This window comes from Erythrolamprus reginae, chromosome 13, assembly GCF_031021105.1.
Source record: "Erythrolamprus reginae isolate rEryReg1 chromosome 13, rEryReg1.hap1, whole genome shotgun sequence".
Lineage (NCBI taxonomy): Eukaryota > Metazoa > Chordata > Lepidosauria > Squamata > Dipsadidae > Erythrolamprus > Erythrolamprus reginae.
Window position 1 is genome coordinate 13475972 of NC_091962.1, and position 26621 is coordinate 13502592.

Below are 26621 nucleotides of genomic sequence, written 5' to 3' on the forward strand. Positions count from 1 at the left end.
TATTAATTATGATTTATCCATCACCTGTCTCTCTGGAGCCTGAGCCAGGTGGCTGGAGCAATGTTAAAAAATAATTTCCATTTTCTGTGAAAAAAAATTTCTTAACGATTTAACCTATTTCCCTTTAGGAAAACACCGCGAAGTCTCAAATCTGCCCATTCAACTTGGTTTGTTTTTGTTTTAATTTGTAAGGGCTGCTGCCCCCTGCTGCCAACAATTTATTAATTTAAATTATTAAATTGATAAACCGCCCTTACGGACCAGCAAGAGTGGTAATAATCTCGGCCTGTCAGAGTAATTAGAATTGGAAGGGGTCTTGGGAGGCCATCCAGCCCACCCCGCCTGCTCTCTCAGGATGCCTCTATTATTTCTCCCCCCTGCTGCTTTTGGACTCGGGCTCCCATCATCCTGAGCAGCCAGGGGATGTGGAGAACTGTACAGTGGTACCTCTATCTACAAATGCCTCTACTTACAAACTTTTCTAGATAAGAACCAGGTGTTCAAGATTTTTTTTGCCTCTTCTCACGAACTATTTTCCACTTACGAACCTGAGCCTCCGAAACTGTAACCGGGAAAGGCAGGGAGAAACCTCCGTGGGGCCTCTCTAGGAATCTCCTGGGAGGAAACAGGACCAGAAAAGGCGGGGAGAAGCCTCCGTGGGGCCTCTCTAGGAATCTCCTGGGAGGAAACAAGGCCTGGAAAAGGCGGGGAGAAGCCTCCGTGGGACCTCTCTGGGAATCTCCTGGGAGGAAACAAGGCCCGGAAAAGGTGAGGAGAAGCCTCTGTGGGGCCTCTCTAGGAATCTCCTGGAAGGAAACAGGGCCTCCACCCTCCCTGTGGTTTCCCCAATCGCACGCCTTATTTGCTTTTACATTGATTCCATGGGAAAAACTCCTTCTTACAAACTTTTCTACTTAAGAACCTGGTCACGGAACGAATGAAGTTCGCAAGTAGAGGAACCACTGTATTCCTCAAACCTTTGAAGGCTTCAGTCCGTCTTGCACTACAGGAAGTCCTCGCTTTAACAACCGCAGTTGGGAGAGGCCCTTTCGTTGCCAGGCAATGCGGTCATTCAATGCATCGTGACAGATTTCGCCACTTTTCGCTGCGGTTGTTAAGCGAATCTCACGGCCACTAAGTGGATGTGACTTACCTTCCCCTGCCGAGGTTGATGAGCACGACGGGTGTAAAAAGGGGGACTATGACCCGCCTTTTCTGACGACCAGAGTTCAACGGGGAAGCTGGATCCATTTGAGAACGGCGTCACTAACGTAACTAATCCACTGCTTCACTTAACAACCGTGGCCATAAAAGCTTCGTGAAATGGGAGAAAACTCACTTAACGACAGAAATTCAGGGTACGGTTGGGAGCCTCAAGTCGAGGATTACCTGAACCTCCTGGGTAGATCAACGATGGGGGGAAAAAGAGTAACCCTGTGTTTGGGAAGGCCGGGCTGAGTGTGGGTGCGAATCCAGCTGCTGCGAAGGAAACTCCACACAAACATAAAATACCTACAGAACACACCTTCACGAATTCAGTTCTGTTTTATAAACTTTTTATCATGCTTGCAAGAAGAAAAAAAAAAACTCTCAAGGAAGCGATCGTAGAAAAAACAAAAATCAAATTTTCTGCTCCTCACCCCGCAGAAAACTCTCTTTTTTTTAACGCTTCAAATTTTAAATTTTTTTTCGTCTCCCTCTTTCCTGCTTCCTGGCAACGTAACTGGATTTCGGTGCTTCTCAAGTTTATAAAGACTCTTGGGAGATGGGTGGGACTACAACTCCCAGAATTCTTCAGTCAACATGGACTGCTGGGACTTGAAGTCCAAGCATGCTGGCTGGAGGATCCTGGGAGCTGAAGTCCACCCACCTTCAAGCAAACCAAGGTTGAAAAAAATTATTGGATACGTTCGAGATCGGTGCTTCTCAACCTTAAGCCGCTTTCAAGGTACGTGGACTACGACTCCCAGGATTCCTCAACTTGCATGGAGTGCTGGCATTTGAAGTCCGTCCACCTTCAAGGAGGCTGGCCGGGGAATCCTGGGAATTGTAGTCCACCCAACACCCTTCTAAACGCACAAGACCACCAATGGAAGGCAACAAGAACAGAAAATCCACATTTTGGGCGAGGATCAAAACTCAACCAAACTCAAGTCAATCCCAAATAGCAGAACTGTCTACAAATAAGACCCCTAAATCTACCCCATTTCTTTTTTTAAAAAAATGGGGGGGGGGGGACACACAGATTTTGGAGTGGTGGACAAGCATCAACTCGGACAGCTGGACACGAGTCCCAAGTGCGAATGACCCGCTGCCTTTGGCTTCATTCTTATAAGGGGATGGATCCCCTCTTGTCATACTCCATGGAAAGCTCCCCCCCGCAGACTGGAATTTTGGGAAAAGCGGGGGGGGGGGGGCGGATGGGACAGAACTAGGGGAGGGGTGGAACTTGGGGCGAGCGAGAGGAGGGGGTGTTGTGAACCAAAACCGAAAAAGGAGGCACTGCGGCCTCAAAGTCTCAACTCCTCCTCGTTTTAATGCACCAGCCGGGCCGTCAACCAATACAAAATTAAGGGCTGGAAGGCAGCGGCGCCTAGCGTGACGTACATCTGCGCCCGTCCGGTGGTCCGGCTCAGTCCGTCTTGCACCACGGAAGTGAGGATCTTCATCCGTAGAGAGCGAACCTGCAGGTGGGCGGAAAGACATCGGATGCTCGGTTAATGACGAGGACCTGGTTCCTCAAAACTACATCTCTCGGCGCCCAGCTGGCTCGAGCGTGGAGTTCCCAGGCGCATGAGATTTCGGCGGTTTTTGGTTTTCCCTCCCGCGCATGCCCAGAAGCAAAAAAATAATATTGCCAAAATTATGCGTGCACATCCCCTCGCTCAGATTTTTCTTCCTGAGTATCACAGACCTAAGCGATGGGATATGAAATCCGTCTCAAATTTGTTTTTAACTTAGCTTTTATGACTTTTAAACAACTCAACAACTGAAAAACCTACCTAATCTTCCTTCCTAGTATTCGGTCTGGCCGGATCAATGATGAGAAATAAAGACCCACAAACGTTGTTTCAAAACTACTCAAAGGCCCAGTGGATTGGTTAAAATATTTTCTGCAATTCAAGGAATTTCATGCTGGCCCCATTTCTCTAATTAGCAGGAGAGAAGGAAAGGCTGGGATGCCAGCCAGCTAGAGTCATAAATCTCCGCCAATGATGCGTCTCTGGTTTTGTAACTATACTCACAGTCCAGAGAGTTTAACCGCTTATGGAACAGGCAGGAATCGAATTCCCTGGAAGCAGAAGTCATCTCTCAGCTCCTTATTCCATGATAGAGAACGTTGTTTGCCACACTCCTTTTAACATCAGCCTGTCCTTATATACTGCCAAGGTGTAGCCAAATGTCCCATAGATCTATTTAGCACCAAGAATCCCTTCTTATGAGATATTCATGCCTACATCTCATTCTCGTTACACTTGCATCTATCAGGGGGTCCTGATTCTCAAAGTCCCCATCACCCTCTGACTCAGACAATACCCTAATTATTGGCGGTTCTACAGTCTCTGGTGGTTCCCCAGTCTCCAACTCCCCTTCACTCTCAGTCTCAGACTCGGGCAACCAGAACACTGCCCTGCGATGCTAGTACTCATCCATCTCCTGGTCCTTGAAATAAATGACCATCTGAGCCGGACATGGACCATTCACAACTCCTACTATTCTTCCCCCCTACATAACAACCCTGTGAGGTGGGTTGGGCTGAAAGAGGGAGGGACTGACCCCCAAAGTCATCAGTACCGCCCCGAATAATCGCCGGACTCACCATGAAATACATAAGAGAACAGGAAGCCCACGCCAGGGTTATGTAGTAGCCGTTGAGGCCAAAAACCAAGCCCCCGACCACGGTGAGGATCATCCTAGAGAGGCAAAAACAAAAGCTTGTGTATGTTTCTTTGTGCAGTTAACACATCACAACAAATGGGGCAGGAATAAACACACACCCCTAAGAGCAAAGAACGAGTGTTTCTCCCAATGTGGCATTACAGCAAGGTAATGTCCTCGGAGAGGGGAGGCATACACATCTAAATAATAATAATAATTATTATTATTATTATTATTATTATTATTATTATTATTACAGCAAGAACCTTTATTTAACGGACATCTGATTCAAGAGACAAATGTTTCTGAAACAACGGATAGGTTTATTGTATATTTATTATTTTATTTACTTATTTATTTCATTTTTTTGGATTTCTAGGCTGCCTTTCTCCTGCAGACAGCAGGGCGGCTTATGTAATAAAATCAACACAATACAATACGTTGTTCAGTGCATGTGTCATCTGATTGTATTGTATTGTGGGTTTTAGAATGGGATTTTATAGTTTAGTATTTATATTTGACATTATTATTGTTATTATTGTTGTTGTTGTTATATTGGATTTTATATTGTTTTAAGCCACATTGGCTTAAAAATTGAATTAAATAAATAGGTAAGGAAGGAAGTAAATAAGGAAGGAAGTAAATAAGGAAGGAAGTAAATAAGTAACGAAGTAAATAAGTAAGTAGGGAAGTAAGTAAGTACATAAATAAATCCCTAACAGTCTTAAGCGGCATTTAAATTGAATTTTTAATTTAAGGAAGTTAATTTCTGCCACATTCACATCCTCATCGATATGCAAAAAACGTGTTCTTGTTGTTCTTCACACAACGTCTTGCCGATTTAACGGACACTCTCTCCTAATTATAGTCTGTTAAATCAGGAATTTGCTGCCGGTTGGAAACAAAGAGTCTTAATTCAGGGAGCCTGGGTCAGTGGGGGCTTCTGGGAAACGGGAGTCTATTCCATGAAGCCGGGAGACCCCTCCCAACTCACCCGACGTATTTGTAGCCGCAGTAAGCCAGGAGATCAAACGTGCCTAGATCGCTCTGGACCGTAGCAAGGTAGAGACCCAGGAGAAGAGCGAGGACTTCGATCACCATCCACACGAAGGCAGTACTGGCGCACATCCCGAGGACTTCCGGGGAAAACCTGGCCAAAAAAAAGTGAAGCTTGAATCCGCGGTTCCCAACTGGTGCTCTGTGGGCCGGGAGAAAATTTTGGTGGTCCCCAGAAAAATTATTTGCATTTTTTTACATTGCACTAAATCAGGGGTCCTTAAACTACAGTGGTCCCCCTACCTAAGAACGCCTCTACTTATGGACTTTTCTAGATAAGAACCGGGTGTTCAAGATTTTTTTTGCCTCTTCTCAAGAACCATTTTCCACTTACAAACCTGAGCCTCCGAAACTGTAACCGGAAAAGGCAGGGAGAAGCCTCCATGGGGCCTCTCTAGGAATCTCCTGGGAGGAAACAGGGCCGGAAAAGGCGAGGAGAAGCCTCTGTGGGGCCTCTCTAGGAATCTCCTGGGAGGAAACAGGGCCAGAAAAGGCGAGGAGAAGCCTCCGTGGGGCCTGTCTAGGAATCTCCTGGGAGGAAACAGGGCCGGAAAAGGCGGGGAGAAGCCTCTGTGGGACCTCTCTAGGAATCTCCTGGGAGGAAACAGGGCCGGAAAAGGCAGGGAGAATCCTCTGTAGGACCTCTCTAGGAATCTTCTGGGAGGAAACAGAGCTGGAAAGGGGAGAAACCTCCGTGGGGCCTCTCTAGGAATCTTCTGGGAGGAAACAGGGCCAGAAAAGGCAGGGAGAAGCCTCCATGGGGCCTCCCCCCTCCCTGTGGTTTCCCCAATCACACACCTTATTTGCTTTTACATTGATTCCTATGGGGAAAATTGCTTCTTCTTACAAACTTTTCTACTTAAGAACTTGGTCACGGAACGAATTAAGTTCGTAAGTAGAGGGACCACTGTACTTGCAGATTGGAGTAAAACCCACTCTTAGCGACACAATTTTGGGGCTCGATTGTGCCATCAAGGATCACCTGTAACCTGTTGCCTGCCAAAATCGATATGATGGCCCAGCCTTAAATTTTGCACCCCTAACGTCCGCCATTTGCTTTAAAATATAAAATTGGGAAGTGGGAAGAATTTTCCTTACCTTTTCTGTATCCCGAGGGCCATTCCAGCCAGCAAAATATACGTAATGAAGGCCATACCTGTGGAGGAGAATATATATATATTTATAGAATTTATAGCTGAAGGGATTGGATACTGTAGCCTGGAGGTTAATTCTCTGCCTTAAAAGGCCAAGTTGCAAGTTCAAGTCCCAGTGAGGGTATGGCTAGCTGATGAGGCCAAAATAAGGCCGAAATAGATCTATCGTAATCTCCCTTAATTTTCAAAAATATGCTACACACACACACACACAGAGTATATAATATATATATCTACAGGTTAAAGCTACTGACTTACAAGCAGACTCTCCGGGTTCAAATCCTGGGAAGGGTATGGCTAGCTGATGAGAGCAAAATAGCTTGAAATAGATCTATACTAAGTCTCCCTGAACATTTAAAAAAATAACTACAATATTGTGATATTTTTTAGAGCACTGTCCAACAAGAGCTCAGTTTATCAGTTTAATTTCTCACACATTTGCATTAATTAAAAATACAGAAACCAAGTCCATTGTTAGATGGTATCTTTTTTGTCCCATTAAATGAATCAAGATTTTAACAAAATAAATACTGTAAATAAAATTCTTCCCAACAAACCTGAACTGGCAATTCCCTAGTTCGTTAGGTAAATGCCACCTATCCAATAGATTCAATCTGATTACTAAATTTAACCCATTTTATGCATCTATGTTTTGAGAGGGTTCCGGCTGGCCGACTCAAAACACTGCAGAGTATAGCCTTTAAAAAATAAGAAACGATAACTCAAAATATAAACACAATTACTCATATACTTAAATATAGAATACCTAAAACTAATAATCACAAAAAAATCTAATAAATACAGTGGTACCTCAAGATACGAACCCCTCATCTTACGAACAACTCGTGATACGAACCCGGGGTTCAGAAAAAATTTGCCTCTTCGGACGAACTTTTTTCGTGTTACGAACGCCAAACCCGAACTTCCGGGTTCAGCGTTCGGAGGCTGCTGGAAAGCCGCCCGGCTGTTTTAAAAGGTGACAGCCGGCGGCGGGGCTTCTTTCCGGGTTCGGGAGGCCACTTTGGGGTTTTGTCTGGGAGAGAGGGCAGGAGGTCCGGCGCTGGGGGAGGGAGTCAGGAAGGTCCTCCTGCTCTCCCCCCCCCAGCGAAAAACACAAAGACGGTCTGACAGGCAGGGCAGAGCAGCCTGGAGCAAAGGGAGTCTGAAACCGCCGGCGGCTTCAGCTTCCCATTGCTCCGCGGGCGGCGGCTGACAGCCTTTGTATTTTTGGCTGGGGGGGGGAAGCAGGAGGCGCAGGATCGGCGGGCGTGGGGCGAGGCAGCAGGTCTGCATCCTGGGCGGGCGGCGGGCGAGGAGGCGCGGCCGAGAGGGCCAGCGAGGGTGCATCCAACTTGAGGGGCTGGCGGGAGGAAAGCGAATGCCACGGGGCTGGGCTCAGCTCCCCCCTCGGCTCCCGCCCTTACCAGCCCCGCCGCGGAAGGCTCCATTCTGTTCCCTGAATGGAGACCGCCGGCCGCTCAATCGGGCCGGCAGGGAACAGAATGGAGCCTTCCGCGGCGGGGCTGGTAAGGGGGGGAGCCCAGCCCCGTGGCATTCACTTTCCTCCCGCCCGCAGCCGAGACTGATCGTGGGCTCCTTCGCAACCTCGGAGAGCTTCCAGGGCATGAAAGCTCACGAAAACCAGGAAGCTCTCCGAGGTCGGGAAGGAGCCCACGATCAGTCGGCTGCGGGTGGGAGGAAGGCGAATCCCCCGTGGGCTCCGTTACATCTTCCGCTGCCAGCCAGGCCATGCTGGCGGCAGCGGAACAATCGCCTTCCTCCCGCCCGCAGCCGACTGACTGTGGGCTCCCTCCCGAGCTCCCTTCCTGAGCCTCCCGTTCTCTCTCCCCCCCCTCGCCCCTTCGCCTCCCTGTGTTCCTAGGAGAAGTGCTGGGGATTGAGGCAAGACAGACCTTCTGCTCCTCACCAGCACTTCTCCTAGGAACACACGGGGGCGAAGGGGCGAGGGGGCGGAGAGAGAACGGGAAGCTCACCATTCCGTCAGCCGCAGCGCTGGCTGTCAACTTTTCTTTTTAGCACTGGGCAGGAGCTGACTTGCCTCCCCAGTGCTAAAAAGAAAAGTTGACAGCCAGCGCTGCGACTGACGGAATGCTGAGCCTCCCGTTCTCCTCCCCCCCACCTTGCCCCTTCCGGTTTCGCCGTTCGGGAGACCGCTGGGTTCCCAGCTGTCTCCGAACGCCAAACACCAAAGCTGAACTTCCGCGTTCGGCTTCAGGAGACAGCTGGGAAGCGGCGCGGCTCTTTTAAAAGGTGACAGCCGGCCTGGGGGGCTTCCCAGCACCCCCCGGACCCCGAACCCGGGTTCAGGGGGGTGCTGGGAAGCCCCCCAGGCCAGCTGTCACCTTTTAAAATAGCCGCGCGGCTTCCCAGCAGTCGCCGAAAGCCGTTTTTTTGCGGGGTTTTTTTTGGTTGCACGGATTAATTGACTTTACATTGTTTCCTATGGGAAACAATGTTTCGTCTTACGAACCTTTCGTCTTACGAACCTCCTCCTTGCACCAATTAAGTTCGTATCTTAAGGTACCACTGTATATTTAAAACTTGTTGTTTAATGACTGTTCAGAGTCATGATGGTCTCAGAATAAAAAATGAAATAAAATAATAAAATAATCAACGAATAATAAAATACAATAAAACACAATAATATAATAAAATTATAATATATTATAAATATTATATTATTTTATAGAAGACTGACTGACGGCAGAAAAAGACCCCATGGTCCATCTAGTCTGCCCTTTTACTATTTCCTGTATTTTATCTTACAATGGATATATGTTTATCCCAGGCATGTTTAAATTCGGTTACTGTGGATTGACCAACCACGTCTGCTGGAAGTTTGTTCCAAGGATCTACTACTCTTTCAGTAAAATAATACTTTCTCATGTTGCCTTTGATCTTTCCCCCAACTAACTTCAGATTGTGTCCCCTTGTTCTTGTGTTCACTTTCCTGTTAAAAACACTTCCCTCCTGAACCCTATTTAACCCTTTAACATATTTAAATGTTTCGATCATGTCCCCCCTTTTCCTTCTGTCCTCCAGACTATACAGATTGAGTTCATTAAGTCTTTCCTGATACGTTTTATACTTCAGACCTTCCACCATTCTTGTAGCCCATCTTTGGACCCGTTCAATTTTGTCAATATCTTTTTGTAGGTGAGGTCTCCAGAACTGAACACAGTACTCCAAATGTGGTCTCACCAGCGCTCTATATAAGGGGATCACAATCTCCCTCTTCCTGCTTGTTATACCTCTAGCTATGCAGCCAAGCATCCTACTTGCCTTTCCTACTGCCCGACCACACTGCTCACCCATTTTGAGACTGTCAGAAATCACTACCCCTAAATCCTTCTCTTCTGAAGTTTTTGCTAACACAGAACTGCCAATGCAATACTCAGATTTAGGATTCCTTTTCCCCAAGTGCATTATTTTACATTTGGAAACATTAAACTGCAGTTTCCATTGCTTTGACCATTTATCTAGTAACGCTAAATCATTTACCATATTACAGACCCCTCCAGGAATATCAACCCTATTGCACACTTTAGAGTCATCGGCAAATAGGCAAACCTTCCCTACCAAACCTTCCCCTATGTCACTCACAAACATATTAAAAAGAATAGGACCCAGAACAGACCCTTGTGGCACACCGCTTGTAACCTGTCTCTGCTCAGAATACTCGCCATTAACAATAACTCTCTGATGTCTATGCTTCAGCCAGCTTGAAATCCACTGAACTATCCAGGGATTAAGTCCAATCTTCACTAATTTATCTATCAGCTCTTTATGTGGAACCGTATCAAAGGCTTTGCTGAAGTCCAGATAGGCAATATCCACGGCACCACCTTGATCCAACACCTTTGTGACATAGTCAAAGAACTCGATGAGATTAGTCTGACACGATTTGCCTTCAGTAAAGCCATGCTGATTTGGGTCCAATAAGTTATTGTTTTTTAGATGCTGATTTATCCTCTTTTTGAGTAGAGTCTCCATCATTTTAACTACAACTGATGTCAAGCTAACTGGCCTGTAGTTTCCAGCTTCTTCTCTACTGCCCTTCTTGTGGATAGGCACAACACTGGCCATTCTCCAATCCTCAGGAACATCTCCTGTTAACAGGGATTGGTTAAACAAATCAGTCAGGGGGGTAGCAATGACAGATCTGAGTTCTTTAAGAACTCTGGGATGGATGCCATCTGGACCCATTGCCTTATTTATCTTTAATCTTTCAAGTTCTTCTAAGACATCGGCTTCTAAGATCACTGGAGCTGAATCCGTACAGCTGGAAGCAATGCTATATCCCTCTATAGTATTATTTTGTAAGGTATCCTTTGAGAAAACTGAACAGAAGTAGCTATTGAAATGGTCAGCGATCTCCTTATTCCCATTAATGCATGTATTATTCCCGGTACTAAGCTTTGTGATGCTGCAGTTTTTCTTCTTCCTATCACTAATATATCTGAAGAAGGTTTTATCCCCCTTCTTTACAGATTTTGCTATTTCTTCCTCTTTTGAGGCTTTAGCAGCATATATTATCTGTTTCGCCTCCTTCTGTCTCATTTTATACACCTCTCTATCAGCTATACTTCCAGACTCTTTATACCTCTTATAGGCAGCCTTTTTTTCATTGACCATAGCCCTTACATCATTGCTAAACCATAGCGGTTTCTTCTTCCTTTTACTTTTAGTTACTTGCTTTACATAAAGTCTTGTGGCTTTTAAGATGGCCTTTTTTAATACAGTCAAAAAAAGGCCATCTTAAAAGCCACAAGACTTTATAACATTTTTAAATTTTTAAATATATTATTAAAATTTAATAATAGATAACATATATATATTATACATACTATAAATAATATAAATATAAATATATAAATATTATATTATATATTGCATTAATTATATAATATAATAAAAAACTCACTAGGAATATAGAGATCGGGAGCATTGACATCCTGGCGAGGAGTCAAAGGAATATCGCGATGATAACGAACTTCCCAATTCTAGGAAAATAATAATAATTATTATTATTATTTATGCATATGTATTTCAGCAGCTTCTTGCTGTGGATTTTATTTTTATCAAAATCTAGGAGGGGGGTTTTTTGGCTCAACTTTTCAACCTGAATGTCCTCCGATTCTTCCGATGCATTTATTTTTCCAAAGATTTTCCCCAGTGGCAATGAGTTCCAGTGGCAATGAGTGAATAAATACATATTTGCAGGTTGGCTCAAATTTGGCAATAAAGGCAGGTCACTTTGATTCCTGACATGCCTCCTACATAAGTCCTCGACTTATAACCATTCACTGAGCAAACGTTGGAATTGCGACAGCGCGGAAAAATACAACCATAGGAGCATCCTTAGTTATGGGATCAAATCTCGGTTGCTTGGCAGCTCCTATGTCTTTAAAACGGCTGCAGCATCCAAGGGTCACATGATCACCTCCCTGGGAACCAACTTCCAATAAAAGAGCCTGATTTGCTTAGCGACTGCTATTCGCTTAAGCGCCATGACAATAAAAACCGCTGTTTGGTTTAACAATGGAAATTCAAACCAAATTCAGACCAAATTACTACTTTCTTTTTTCTTCTTACCTGGTGCATGTAAGGGAAGATTAATAAACCTAATTTTTTCATCACGTAGGTGGTGTCCACTGCAAAGAAATATTTAAGCTTGTTGAGAGAAACAAATCTATGTATCTGCAAGGGGGGAAAAAAAAACAGATTTAGGAATTAAATTTACAAATTTACATATCACGGAATCAGAATTTGGGGTCTTATTTTTTTTTCCCTTGCTATTTTTTAATCTTCTTAAATCTCTATTTTTATTTTGTATTTTTATTCATTAAAGGGAATTATTTTTAATTAGGTTCTTTTTTAATTTGGTTTATTAATCTGGCGATATCTGGGATATACTATTTGGTGGGTTCTCCTTTTTTGCCCCCTGTATATATATATATTTTAACTATTTTTAAGCAATGGTTGGGTTTAATTTAAATACTGTGCTGGAGGTCATTGGAAATTTTGGTTCCTTTTCTTTTCTTTTAATGTCCTGTTCCCTTTTATTCTAAAGGGCATTTATTATGGAAGAGGGTTTAAAGTATACATGAGAATTGATAGGGAGGAGATATTGAGAAAATTGAAGCATTGTGATCTGATTAATTTGACGTGATTAAGAATAGTAACAGCCTAAAATCTATATTGGCTAACAGTCTTTTTTTCTTTCTTATCATATAAGGGATTGGAATAATTATTTTTTGTTCAGATGTCAAATGGTAAGGAGGTAGCATTGGTTAATCCAATGTTTACCAACTTTGGCCACTTGAAGATATTTGGACTTCAACTCCCAGAATTCCCCAGCCAGCAAATGCTGGCTGGGGAATTCTGGGAGTTGAAGTCAAAATGAGGCTTCAGGAATATTTGCTAAGGGGAATTGGATGTGAGATTGCTTACAGTTTTCCCTTGCAAAAGTTTATAGAACCGGCGATCAAATGAATTTGCTTTTTCCATCTGAACTGTCAAAGAGTGTGCAGTGATCTCTGAGTTGTCAAAGATACACACAGACCGAGGAAATGTGAAGTTATGACAGATATCTAGCTGATAGACCAGAGAGACGAGTAGTGGTTCAGTAATACAATCCAGTTACATTAAATGTATACAATAATACAATATTTACTTTGGCAAGTATCTGTCTTATAGCCATTATTAATACTTATCAGTGTATCATTTTACATCTCATTAATGGTTATTATGACCTTTAAAGCCCTTCATGGCATCGGACCAGAATATCTCCGAGACCGCCTCCTGCCGCACGAATCCCAGCGACCGATCAGGTCCCACAGAGTGGGCCTTCTCCGGGTCCCGTCAACTAAACAATGTTGGTTGGCGGGCCCCAGGGGAAGAACCTTCTCTGTGGCGGCCCCGGCCCTCTGGAACCAACTCCCCCCGGAGATTAGAACTGCCCCTACTCTTCCTGCCTTCCGTAAACTCCTTAAAACCCATCTTTGCCGTCAGGCATGGGGGAACTGAAACATCTCCCCCTGGGCACGTTTAATTTATGCATGGTATGTCTGTGTGTGTGACTGTTAGCATATGGGTTTTTTTAAATATTTAAATATTTTAAATTTGTCTGATTGCTTATGATTTGTTTCTACATGTTGTGAGCCGCCCCGAGTCTTCGGAGAGGGGCGGCATACAAATCTAAGTAATAAATAAATAAATAAATAAATAAATAATAAATTTATAATATTCATACAAATGAATTTATATCTATCTATATTATATATTATATATAGATACAGTATATATATTTGTTTTGGTAGATTTTCATGGGTATATGTATGTAGATTGTCCTTACAACTCAAGCTTACAACTTCAGCCTGATGATGGTGAATGTGATTTCACCGAAACGTCGCATAGACATTCAAAATACAACACGGGGCAAAACCCGAACTCAGAACAATCTACGTACATACATACATGCATACATACATACATATATATATTAAAATAATATATATATATATTATATGTTTAAAAATTTTGTTGAACATAATACCACTACTAATATTTAATACAAATTCAAAACTGTTTCTAAAATTTACTATCCAAAAATAATCAGAACTAATCAACCCTTTTCAAACTGCTGATCCCCTGGTTTAAAATCAACAACTTTCTTTTTAAAATTAGTAACCAATCCCCCGATTTTTCCCCCCTCGTCTTCTTTTAAATAAAGGATTCTCCACTTTACCTCTTTGTGGACAATGTCTTTCCCCTGCGATGCGATGGAGGAGCCGTAAGCCATGGCGACGTTAGCAACCGGGTCAGCGAATATCTGGTTGAAGCTCATGTCGATCCCAGGCGGGGGGTATCCTGCCTGGGGGGGCCCGTAACCCGAACTGGTGTCATCGAAGAGTTGGGGGGCATCTGGAGATTGGGGCACTTGGGGGATCCTGGCCCTGTGCTTGGAGCCTGTAAGAAGGGGGGGAGAGAAATTGGGAAGATTTAGACGAAGGTAACCATGGAGCCAACAGCCCCCAACGACCCAGAATTTGCACTCGGTACAGGACTGAATACCATGTTTTTTGGAGTATAAGACACACCTTTTCCTCCCTTAAAGAGGCTCATAATTTGGGTGCGTCTTATGCTCTGAATGTAGCTTTTTTTTCCAGCCCTAACAATCTTCCCAGCTCTTACCTTGCAAGCTCTGTCATTGTTACTCTCTGCAAAGAATGTTTTCCAAGCCCCAAGTCTTTGCAGGGTTTTTTCCATTGCTCTACTTGCTCCAAAGCTGTTTCTGTAAACCGCTTTAGAGAGGGCTGGAAAAGCACTGGGAAGCGGTGTATAAGTCTACTAAATGATATTGCTAACTGTTGTAAGTCAAGGACTAGCTGTAATAGGCTACAACCAGGATTCGCACTCAGGACAGGACCGGTTGCGAGTTTACTTATCCACTTACTTTAAAGTTCATTGATTAGTCCATGGACGAGGCCCTCCTCAACCTCTCAATGCAGGAAAAACACCAATATTTCCACCTTTATTTTAAATTATGCATTTGATTTAAATTGTGCATTCCCCTTATGGGGAATTCCATGGGGGAATTGAGACATTTCCCCCAGGCTTAATATATCTTTTATGTATGGTATGCTTGTATTGTATGGTTTTAAATTATGGGTTTTTAGATGTTTTTTAAATATTAGATTTGTTATTATTACTGTTGTGAGCTGCCCTGAGGCTGCGGAGAGGGGCGGCATACAAATCTATTATTATTATTATTATTATTATTATTAAAAACCCACCTCTGTCCTCAGGCATGGGGGAATTGAAATATTCCCTTCCCCTAGGCTTATAAAATTTATGTATGGTATGACTGTATGTATGACTGATCTCTTAAATTGGGGTTTTTAGATTTTTTAATATTAGATTTGTTTACGTTGTCTTTTTACTGTTGTTAGCCGCCCCGAGTCTGCGGACAGGGGCGGCATACAAATCAAATAAATAAATAAATAAAAATTATTATTATTATTACTATTATTATTATTCCCGCTCCTAGGCCAACCTCCAGCCCTCCAAGCAATATCTAGAAAACCACCAATAAAACTTCCCCAAATTGGGTAATTGGCACCCCTCCCCCCCTCCCAGCCCCCCCCAATTGGGGGTGCAAAAAATCCCCCCAAAGTTGGACTGAATTAATTCCCCCCTAATGGGTTCTAACGTGGCGGAGTGATTGGATTCCAAGCTGGGAGTTCGATTTTTTTTAAAATAAAAAAAAATGCACCCCGGAAAGGGGTCGCTGCTGGATTTGAGGGATCCATAAGGATCTGGGGATCCACTGGAATAGACGGGCCTGGCTTTCAAGGCTCGTTCCCCCCCCCCCAAAAAAAGCAACAGGAGGAGGTCATGCTGGATCCCCCAAAAATCTACTGGATCCCAACTGCGGATCCACCCGGCCTGCCCCCCTCCAAGCTTCTGCCCCCCCTTACCTGGACCCCCATATCCAGGGGGATAAGCCATGGCGGCCCCTGCGACCGGGATCCACCCGCCCCGCGCGGAAAGGATCGAAGGTCCTTAAATAAAATAAATGGATAAAATATCCAGAATCAGCCGGAGCAGCAAAGTTGCGAAGAGATCACCGGAAAAAAAGAAAAAGAAAGGGTTTAAGCCACGTCCTCAAAGGCGCCGGCGCGGCCAAAGCGACCGCTCCTATTGGCTGACGCTGTATCCTTTCGCAGGTTCGGCTCGCTGATTGGCCGAGATGTATCCATTTTGGTCCCCTCCGCAGCGGAGGTTCCAAAGGGGCGGAGTTGGCTCTCTGGCCTTCAAAGCCCACCCCCTTCGTAGCGCATGCGCGGGAGAGGGCGGGGGAAACGCGGATGGGAGTCGTGGCCGGGCGGCTTGAATTGGCAGCCGGGGCTTTTGGGTGCAGCCCGGCAGGGGATGATGGGAGTTGTGATCTAGCTAGCCCTGCTGGGAGGGCGACAGGTAGGGAAGAGAAGACGGGATGTTAAAAAAAAAAAGGATGTTTGGGTTTAAAAAATAAATAAATACAAAGGTTCGTTTGGATTGGCTGAGCCACAACTCTAGGAAATATGGCCGGTCCCAAGCGGTGCTGGGAGTTGTAGTTCAGAAAGACCATAATTGGCTAAGCCTTATTCTTACAAATCAGGGATCGCCAAACTTTACTTACTTACTTACTTACTTACTTACTTACTTACTTACTTACTTACTTACTTACTTACTTACTTACTTACTTACTTACTTACTTACTTACTTACTTACTTACTTTCCTTCCTCCCCTTCCCTTTCCTTCCTTCCAATACATAATATAGGTATCATAGGATATAATCATAGTAAAATATATATCAATGGAAGAATAGAATAAAAGACATAGGAATAATGTGGAGGAGATACTACAGTTCATAAACATATATATGTAGCTAGTAGAAATATAAGAGAAACATTAGGACTGAGGTTAGTTGGGGCAAATATTAGAAGTAACGTGAGAAAATATTTTACTGAAAGAGTTGTAGATGCTTGGAACAAACTTCCAGCAGACGTGGTTGGTCAATCCACAGTAAGTGAATGTAAACATGCCTGGGATAAACATAGATCCATCCTAAGATAAAATACAGGAAGTAGTAGAAGGGCAGACTAGATGGACCAGGGGGTCTTTTTCTGCCGTCAATCTTCTATGTTTCTATGTAGGACGGGACGGAAGGCACGCTGGTGCACTTATGCACGCCCCTTACTGACCTCTCAAGTCTTAGGGTAAAGTTTTTGGGGCTAGGGGATGATACTACAGAATCCGGTAGTGAGTTCCATGCCTCAAGTACTCGGTTACTAAAGTCGTATTTCCTGCAGTGAAGTTTGGAGCGGTGTATATTAAGTTTGTATCTGTTCTGAGCTCGTGTGTTGTTGTGGTTGAAGCTGAAGTAGTCCTTGACAGGCAGGACGTTGCTGCATATGATCTTGTGGGCAATACTTAGATGATGTTTAAGGCGTCGTAGTTCCAAGCTTTCTAAACCTAGGATTGTAAGTCTAGTTTCATAGGGCATTTATATGTTTCGAGTGGAGGAGTGAAGGGCTCTTCTGGTGAAGTATCTCTGGACGTTTTCAACTTTGGACAACTTGGCAACTTTAAGACTCATGGACTTCGATTCCCAGAATTCCCCAGCCAGCATGGAATTCTGGGAGTTGAAGTCCACAAGCCGTGCTGCCTGGGGAATTCTGGGAGTTGAAGTCCACAAACCAGAGATCATCCTGAACTTAAAAACAATGAGATTTCTGCCCGATTTTAATAAGGTTATGTTTGCAGAACACATCTAGCTTATTTTTCTTGCCCTCGCGATGTTTAAGATAGCAGGACTTCAACTCCCAGAATTCTCTAGCCAGCATGCTAGCTGGGAATTCTGGGAGTTTTGCAGCCAGCATACTGGGAAATTCTTGAGGTTTATAAGTCCACCTATTTTAAAGTTGCCAAGCAAATGTTTAAGGCTAAAAGCAAAAAGCTGTGGAATTCTGGGAGCTAAAATCCCTACAATGAACCATTCCTAAGGTTGAAACAAGTAAATATTAAAATAAGCCATGGCTACAAGTATACTGTACATTTGTGTGTGTTGCACAACACTATATCAAAACAACCTTAGGATAGAATAGAGTAACATTATTATTGATGATAACAACAACAATAACAACAGAGCTGGAAGGGACCTTGGAGGTCTTCTAGTCCAACCCCCTGCTTAGGCAGGAAACCCTACACTACTTCAGACAGATGTTATCCAACATCTGCTTAAAAACTTCCAGTGTTGGGGCATTCACAACTTCTGGAGGCAACGTCTGGTCCACTGGTTAATTGTTCTGTCAGGAAATTTCTGCTTAGTTCTAAGTTGCTCCTCTCCTTGTTTAGTTTCCACCCATTGCTTCTCGTTCTAACTTCAGACGCTTTGGAGAATAGGTTGATTCCCTCTTCTTTGTGGCAACCTCTGCTATCCTGTCTCCCCTGGTCCTTCTTTTCATTAAACTAGACATAAACCTAGTTCCTGCAACCATTCTTCATATGTTTTAGCCTCCAGTCCCCTAATCCTCTTTGTGGATCTTCTCTGCACTTTTTCTAGAGTCTCAACATCCTTTTCTAGAGTCTCAACATCCTTTTCTAGAGTCTCAACATCCTTTTCTAGAGTCTCAACATCCTTTTCTAGAGTCTCAACATCCTGGGTGAGCAGTGTGGTCGGGCGGTAGGAAAGGCAAGTAGGATGCTTGGCTGCATAGCTAGAGGTATAACAAGCAGGAAGAGGGAGATTGTGATCCCCTTATATAGAGCGCTGGTGAGACCACATTTGGAGTACTGTGTTCAGTTCTGGAGACCTCACCTACAAAAAGATATTGACAAAATTGAACGGGTCCAAAGACGGGCTACAAGAATGGTGGAAGGTCTGAAGTATAAAACGTATCAGGAAAGACTTCATGGACTCAATCTGTATAGTCTGGAAGACAGAAGGAAAAGGGGGGACATGATCGAAACATTTAAATATGTTAAAGGGTTAAATAGGGTTCAGGAGGGAAGTGTTTTTAACAGGAAAGTGAACACAAGAACAAGGGGACACAATCTGAAGTTAGTTGGGGGAAAGATCAAAGGCAACATGAGAAAATATTATTTTACTGAAAGAGTAGTAGATCCTTGGAACAAACTTCCAGCAGACGTGGTTGGTAAATCCACAGTAACCGAATTTAAACATGCCTGGGATAAACATATATCCATTGTAAGATAAAATACAGGAAATAGTATAAGGGCAGACTAGATGGACCATGGGGTCTTTTCTGCCGTCAGTCTTCTATGTTTCTATGTTTCTATGTTTCTATGTTTTTGCATTGTGACCAAAACTGAATGCGATATTCCAAATGTGGCCTTACCAAGGCCTTGTAAAGTGGTATTAACACTTCACGTGATCTTGATTCTCTCCCTCTTTTGACGCAGCCTAGGACTGTGTTGGCTTTTTGGGCAGCTGCTGCACACGGCTGGCTCCTATTTAAATGGTTGTCCACTAGGACTCGAAGTACCCTCTCACTGTTGAGCAATGTACCACATATAATGTACCTGGGCATTTGGGTTTTCTTGCCTAAATGTAGACCCTGACTTCTTTCACCCTTGAATTTCATTTTGTTAGATAGCACCCATTATTCAAGTCTGTCAAGATCCTTCTGTATCTTGAGCCTATCTTCTGGAGGGTTGGCTATTCCTGTCAGTTTGCTGTCATCTGCAAATTTGATGAGTTCCCCATCTCTCCTCTCATCCAAGTCATTGATGAAGATATTGAAGACTCCTGGAACTCTGCACCACTTCAGACAGATGGTTATCCAACATCTTCTTTTAAAAACTTCCAGTGTTGGAGCATTCACAACATCTGGAGGCAGGCAGTTCCACTGGTTAATTGTTCCCCTGTCCTATAGTCTCTCCTATATCTCATGTATCTTCTCTACTATATCTCTATAAGCGTCATTGTATATTATTGTGTATTGGACAAAATAAATAAATAAATAAATAATAAATTAGTTCTCTTGGTCCTATATCTCATATATCTTCTCTTCTATCCCTATATCTTTTCTACTATTCTCTCATAGTTATATTTCATATTCCTATATTTTCTCTTCTTTCTTTAATTCATTCCTCTCGAGTATATCCTCTATAACTGTGTATTGGACAAAACAAACAAACAAATAAAAAATAAATAAATTCTGGGAGTGGAAGTCCACACAAAGTGGTCACGCTGAGGAATCTGGGAATTGGATATCTGGTTGGGGAATTCTGGGAGTTGCGAAGTCCTTACCCCTTAAGTTGGTCTGGCTCAGGAATCTGGGAGTCGTAGTCCACCCATCTTACAACATGATTTAAGTTGCTTCTCTCCTTGTTTAGTTTCCACCCGTTGCTTCTTGTCCTGCCTTTGGAGAATAGCTTGACTCCCTCTTCTTTGGGGCAACCCCTGAGATATTAGAAGGCTGCTATCATTTAGAAACATAGAAACATAGAAGACTGACGGCAGAAAAAGACCTCCTGGTCCATCTAGTCTGCCCTTATACTATTTCTTGTATTTTATCTTAGGATGGATCGATGTTTATCCCAGGCATGTTTAAATTCAGTTCCTGTGGATTGACCAACCACGTCTGCTGGAAGTTTGTTCCAAGCATCTACTCCTCTTTCAGTCAAATAATATTTTCTCATGTTGCTTTTGATCTTTCCCCCAACTAACTTCGGATTGTGTCCCCTTGTTCTTATATTCTTATTGGCACTTCCACCAAAATTGGAGTTGGCATGGGGTCCCTGCGCTGGCAGGGGCCACTGGCAGGAAGCCCATGCGTTGGAGGGCAGGGAGGCAGAAAGGCGAGTTTATTTAGACCCGGGTTTGCATTCCGACGTGCGCGCAGGGGGGGGGGGGAAGGAAGGGAAGAGGGACACGTGGGGAGCAGCCCTTGCCGAGTCATCGGGGCCCGAAAGGAAGCGAGCGCAAAGCGGGACCAAGAAGGACCAGAGCATCTTTCCTTTAAAAGGCTGCGGGACTGTCCAGGCAGAGCCAACCGGGCTTGGGGAGCTCGGGGGGGGGGGGGGAAGGGGGCCGCGGGCTTTGTGCTTTCCAGCCCCGCCGTGGAGGGCGGAGCCGCCGCCGCCGCCAAGAGCCCACGGGCGTCCGGGCAGGTGGGCGCCAAAGGCAAAGGCGCGCACCGTTTGACCGCCTTCCCATGCCCCGTTGCCGGGACTGCGGAGGGCGGCACAGCTGGAGCCGCTGCGGGGCCGGCCAGCCCCTCGCCCGAGCCTAAGATGCGGCCGGGCCGCCTGGTCGGCGGCGCCACGCGTGAAGGATGCCAGGCGTGGGGGCAGAAGACGGCGGGCAGCAGCCGGGCGCGGGGGAACTGCCCACGCTCACCCCGGCTGGGGGACCCCCTCGGGAAGAGGTAAGTCCGAGCTGGCGGGGGTGGGTGGGGGAGGAGGAAAAGAAAGGTAGAATGGGAAATGGGGGAAAAAAGAAAGGGAAGAAAAGAAGGATAGAAGGGGGAAAGAAGGGAAACGGAAGGATAGAAAAGAAGAAAAAGGGAAAGAGAAGGGGAGGAGAAGAAAGAAAAGAAAGAATGGAAGGGAAGAAGGGAAGGAAGGATTAAAAACAAAAAACAACTCGCCCAGCTTTTGCGCTGCGCCCTGAGCGCGCCGTTTGGAGACGGGTCCCCCTTTCCAAGCGGCGCCTCCAAAATCAGGGCTTTTTCCGGGGGTGGGGGCGATGCCAGCTTTGAAAGCCAGGGTTCAGCCCTCTGCTTTTTGGTGAGTCCCCCCCCCTTTATTTATTTTTCCTAACGGGGGAGGCGGGGCGTGAGCGGGTGGAGGGGAAAGGAGCGATTTTGGTGCAGGGAGCACGTGTCGCTTTGTGCATTATTAATAGCTCACCGAGGGTTAAAAATAAACCCAGGTTTCTGCGCGGGGGGGGGGGGGGAAACGTCGAGCGGGGGGGAGGAGGAGGAGGAAGGTGGCATCTCGGGCGCGCGGGGGGGGTCTTTTTCGGCCCCCTTGCATGATGCACCTTCCTCGTCCCCAATAAAGACTTTTGCGCCGTGCGTAAAAGGCACTCCGGTTTTTCTCTCGGGATTCCCAGGGAAAAGCGAAGGGGTCTACAGGACGGCGGCGCGTTTTGCGACCGGCTGGTGTGTGTGTTTGTGCGTGTGTGTATGCGTGCGTGCGTGCGTGGAGGGAGGGAGGGAGGGCACGCGTGAAATTCTGCATTGCACCACAGTCCGCGCTTCCTTCGTTCTCTCTCCGCTTTGATGCTCTTCTAAGCGGCGCGCTATCAGCGGAGGAACAAAAAACCCCCAGCAGGATGGAGAGGGAGGGAGGGGGGGGGAAAGAGTTTTTCTTTGGGGGGGGGCTAAAGAGGGTGTGTTGGAAGTCATTCATCCCCCCTCCCACTTTTCACCCACGTCTGGCAATATTTTTTTTCCTTTCTGCATTTCCAAACAAAGGATATTTCTATCCCCCCCTCTCCCCGAAAAGGCCAAAGGATGGGGGGGGGGGGGGTGTCCTTCCCTTCTTTCACCTGCCAAGGCGCCCTTCTGCAGCCTGGCTGGGCAGTGGATGAAGGGAGTTGTAGTCCAGCCCTTCTGGGACAAAAGGCTGAGCCAATTTTTTGGAAGGAAGAGGAGGAAAATACTGGGGAGGCCGGAGGGAATATTTGGGGAAAGGGTGGGGGTGTGGTGGGAGGGAGGGAGTTGGCAACCAAGCAACTGGAAGTCGCCAGGGTTAAGAATCCCCTGCCCACCTCCCCCTCCCCAGGGATTTTTGATTTTGCCAAATGTCAAGAGAAGAAAGGTATCAATGTTTGGGAACTGTGGTGGTTTTGTAGTTCTTCCTTAGAGGGCATTAAGGCAAAGGGAAAGAGGGTGTCGGATTGAAACAAACAAACAACCCACACACACACTTTAAATAAAAAATACCCTCCCCCCCATCTTAAAAGCCATCTGCTATTGGCAGCCTTCGCCCCCCCCCCCCCCCCAAAAAAAAAGCCTTTTGCCAAGAACCCCTTTGCAATTCTCTGGGGAGAGGCATGAAAAAGTGTGGAAGGATGGAAGGTTTGCGTGTTTGTGTGTGTGTGTGTAAGTGATGGAACTCCTTACCAGCTGTCCACCCCACCCCACAGGACCAGATTTACCAGGAAGCTGTGGCCTGGTTGAATTTGTTTTATTCTTTATTGGTTGCACCACTTTTCTAGAGTAGTCTAGCCAAATAACCCTGAAATTTTAAAACCCTTAAGAATAAAAAACAGTAAAAAGCCTTCTCAAAGGAAGAGTTGGAATTAAGTGGTTGGAGTTCCTTTGGACACTTTCATTCCCCCCCCCTCTTTTTAATCTATCTCTTTTTCTTTTTTTCCCTTTGTCTTTTCTTTCTTTTTTGTCTGTCGCTCTTTCTCTCTCTTTCACACTTTCTCTTTATCTCTCTTTGTCTTTCTTTTCTCTCTCTTGGTCTCTAGCTCTGTGTCTCTCTTTCCTTCTTCCTGTTTTCTTTATCTCTTTTTCTCTTTCCTTTTCCCTCTCTCCTTTTCTCTGTCTCTCCTTCACCCTGTTTTTCTTTCTTTCTTTCTTTTATCTGTTTCTTTCTTTGTCTCTCTCTCTCTATATATATGTGTGTGTGTCTCCTTTTCTTTCTTTGTTTTTTCTATCTTTTTCTTTCTCTTTTTTGTCTTTCTTTCCTTTCCCCCCTCTCCTTTTCTATCCCTCCTTCACCATTTCTCTTTCTTTCTCTTTCTCTTTTCTCTATGTTTCTTTCTTTGTCTCTCTCTCTCCCTCCTTGTGTCTCTTTTTCATTCTGTTTTCTTTCTCTTTTTATTTCCTTTTCTCTCTTTCCTTTCCCTTTTTTCTTTTTTCTGTCTCTTTCACTTTCTTTCTCTCTATTTCTGTCTCTCTCTTTTCTCTGTGTCTTTCTTTCTCTGCTTTTCTTTCTTCATTCACTCTTTGTTTCTCTCTCTTTCTCTCTCTCAGCTAGAGGTGGGATACTTCCAGGAAGTTAAATGCAGCGTATTCCTCACCCTATCACTCTAGCTTGCTTACGGCTAGATAGGTATAATGGCAGGTGGTCTCAGCGAAATGGAACCTCCCTATGCAGAACCAGTCTATCCCGGCACGAGGAAGCAGACAGAGGCTTTCGGCTTCCAAGGGGAAACAGACGGCGAGCCCTTATTTTGTCTGGCTCCAACGTCCTGTTTATACCCCCCTAAAAATGTGGCCGCGTCAAGAGTCTGGACTCCACGCCCCCAGTGCGAACGGCACGATGTGTCTGAAAGCACAATTGCAGGGTGTCTGGCGTGTCAACCCCAAGCTGGTGGTTAAGTCGGGGGCCTCAAACGCCCCCTTGACGCCTGCTGCGATCCTAGGATACAGAACGGCCGAAGAAATTAGCATCGTTTCAAGGGTTTGATTTCTGTACGCTGTTTTGTTTCTCCCCTCGGTTAGAAAAGCAGGGCAATTCCCGTGAAACGGATTTAAGGTTCACAGCTAGTCCTCAACTTACAACGGTTTAGTTAGTGACCGTCCAAAGGGATGAAAGAAGGGACCTATGACCAGAGGTGGTATTGACTTACTTTCCCTACCGGTTCGCAAATGTAAGCAGGCTCGGGCGTGCAGCTTCGAACAATGCCTAAATAGGGACGGCATAGTTGCTGCTACCAGTTCGTCCGAACCGGCTGAATACAGTGGTCCCTGTACTTAAGAACTGAATTCGTTCCGTGACCAGGTTCCTAAGTAGAAAAGTGTGTAAGTAGAAGCCGTTTTTCCCATAGGAATCAATGTAAAAGCAAATAATGTGTGCAAATCCATTTGGAAAGAAATAAAAGCTCGGAATTTGTGTGGGAGGAGGAGGAGGAGAGTCGCTGCTGAAGGAAGAAGGTGAGGTGAGGAGAATCAAAATATCCAGCATAAGGGAGTCACCACAGCGAAGTGGTTTATTTCCTCTCCAAGCGCCCAGAGGAAGGAAAACACTCCGTTCGCTCTGGGCTGCCAAAGCCTCCTTAAGCGCCACCGAAAGGCTCCTCTGGCAGCCCAGAAAAGCCCGAGATGGCCAGGATTAAAGCGGGAATGCCAGGAAACTGGCCGGGCCTTCATGCCGCTCTCAAACGTCCTGAGAAATTTTTCCGGGCTCGGGTTCTTAAATAGAAAATGGTTCTTAAGAAGAGGCAAAAAATCTTGAACACCCGGTTCTTATCTAGAAAAATTCTTTAAGTAGAGGCATTCTTAAGCAGAGGTACCACTGTACCACCATTTTTAAAACGCTTACGAACAACGCAACATCGCCACAGTCAACGAGATTGGCATATCGGATGCTGGACCACTGACTCACATTTATGTCCCCTGGGTCGCATGATTCCCTCCAGCTTTTGTGACCTTCTGAAAATAGGAAACCCGATTCGCTTCATCGTCGGTTGACTCATTTAACCAATGTGGCGATTCGCTTAACAAAGGGGGCATGGAACGTCGTAAAACGGGGCTTCATAAATTTCTCACATAAATTTGCGGTCGCATGTTGAGGACTACCTGTGCCGGTTTGGTGGTGGGAGTGTGTCAGATCAGTAACCAGTTTTTCTTCCCTACTCTCTTCTCCGACCCTTTCTCTCCCTCGACCCGCAGCAACGTCCTCTCAAACAGTCGCTGAGCAGCTCGCTGTGCCGGGAGTCCCATTGGAAATGTCTGGTGCTCACCCTCCTGATGTTCGGCTGCTTTGGCGTCATGGCCTGGTGCCGCCTTTCGACGGTGACCCGCCTGAACTACGACAGCTCCTATCGCGGGGCGTCGCTGGTGTATCATGACAGCCCCTGCTCCAACGGCTACATCTACATCCCGCTGGCCTTCTTGGGCATGTTGTACGTGGTGTACCTAGTGGAGTGCTGGCACCGCTTCGCCAAGGGGCAGATGCAGTATCGGGTAGACACGGCGAGCGTCTACGACAAGGTCCAGCGCATGCAGCAGGCCACGCCTTGCATCTGGTGGAAGGCGGTCAGCTACCACTACATCCGCCGAACGAGGCAAGTCACGCGTTATCGCAACGGGGACGCTTATACGACCACCCAGGTTTACCACGAGCGGGTCAACACCCATGTCTCAGAGACGGAGTTCGACTACTCGGGCCACGGGGTGAAGGACGTCTCCAAGGAGCTGTTGGGCCTCTCAGATTACCCTGTGACCAAACTCCGGTTCACCAAATGCTTTAGCTTCGCGTCAGGGGAGGCGGAAGCCGCTTATCTGACGCAAAGGGCCCGGTTCTTCGGCGAGAATGAGGGCTTGGACGACTACATGGAGGCCCGCGAAGGGATGCACCTCAAAAACGTGGACTTTAAGGAACACATGTTGGTCTTCCCAGATCCGGGGCGTCCACCCTGGTACACGCGCCGGAGTGTCTTCTGGCTGGCGTCTTTCCTTCTGCTGTCCTGGCCCCTGAGGGTCCTGTCCGAATACCGTACGGCCAACGTCCATTATCACGTGGAGAAACTCTTTGGGGCCGATGACGGGCCCAGCCCGCTGGACGCCGCGGGGGCTTACGGCCGGCGGATCTCGCGCGTCAACACGGTGGACATGACCGAACTGGAATGGCACATCCGTTCCAACCAGCAGCTGGTGCCCAGCTACTCCGAGGCCGTATTGATGGATGCCACGACAGTGGCGGGCGCGGCATACCTCCGCAGCTGCCAGCGCTGTCGCCGGACTGTCAGCAGCAACTCCCTGCCCTCGCGGGGCACCCGGGCCCTCTACGCCCGCTTGCCCTTCAGCTGCAGCCGCTTCTCGCTGAGCAGCGCCCGACGGTGCGGGGGGATTCTGCGGAGCCTGAGCGGGAGTCACGTGGGCAGCAACATTGAGACGGAGCCGTTGGGGAGCCCGCCATGCTACCAGGATGCGTTATGCTTTCCCGTGTTGATCGTGCACGGCGGGGAGGGCTGTGAGCGCAACGGGCACAGGCCAGGGCTGGCGGGGAGGGGGCAAGGGACCCCCCTGTGA

At 46.0% G+C, this 26621-nt stretch overlaps 2 protein-coding genes across 2 annotated transcripts; one reads left to right on the forward strand and one right to left on the reverse strand.

Moving 5' to 3' along the window:
- Window positions 1-1539: 1539 nt before the first annotated feature.
- Window positions 1540-15796, reverse strand: YIF1A (Yip1 interacting factor homolog A, membrane trafficking protein). Its single transcript, XM_070766265.1, has 8 exons — window positions 15593-15796; window positions 13861-14081; window positions 11706-11810; window positions 11035-11113; window positions 6034-6091; window positions 4874-5029; window positions 3821-3914; window positions 1540-2684 (listed from the first exon to the last, which is right to left on the reverse strand). Exons 1-8 carry the CDS (start codon window positions 15621-15623, stop codon window positions 2535-2537), a joined length of 894 nt encoding a protein of 297 aa, XP_070622366.1. The 5' UTR covers window positions 15624-15796; the 3' UTR covers window positions 1540-2534.
- A 5164-nt stretch (window positions 15797-20960) lies between these two features.
- Window positions 20961-26621, forward strand: TMEM151A (transmembrane protein 151A). The gene is made up of 2 exons (XM_070766263.1): window positions 20961-21053; window positions 25260-26621. Exons 1-2 carry the CDS (start codon window positions 20961-20963, stop codon window positions 26619-26621), a joined length of 1455 nt encoding a protein of 484 aa, XP_070622364.1.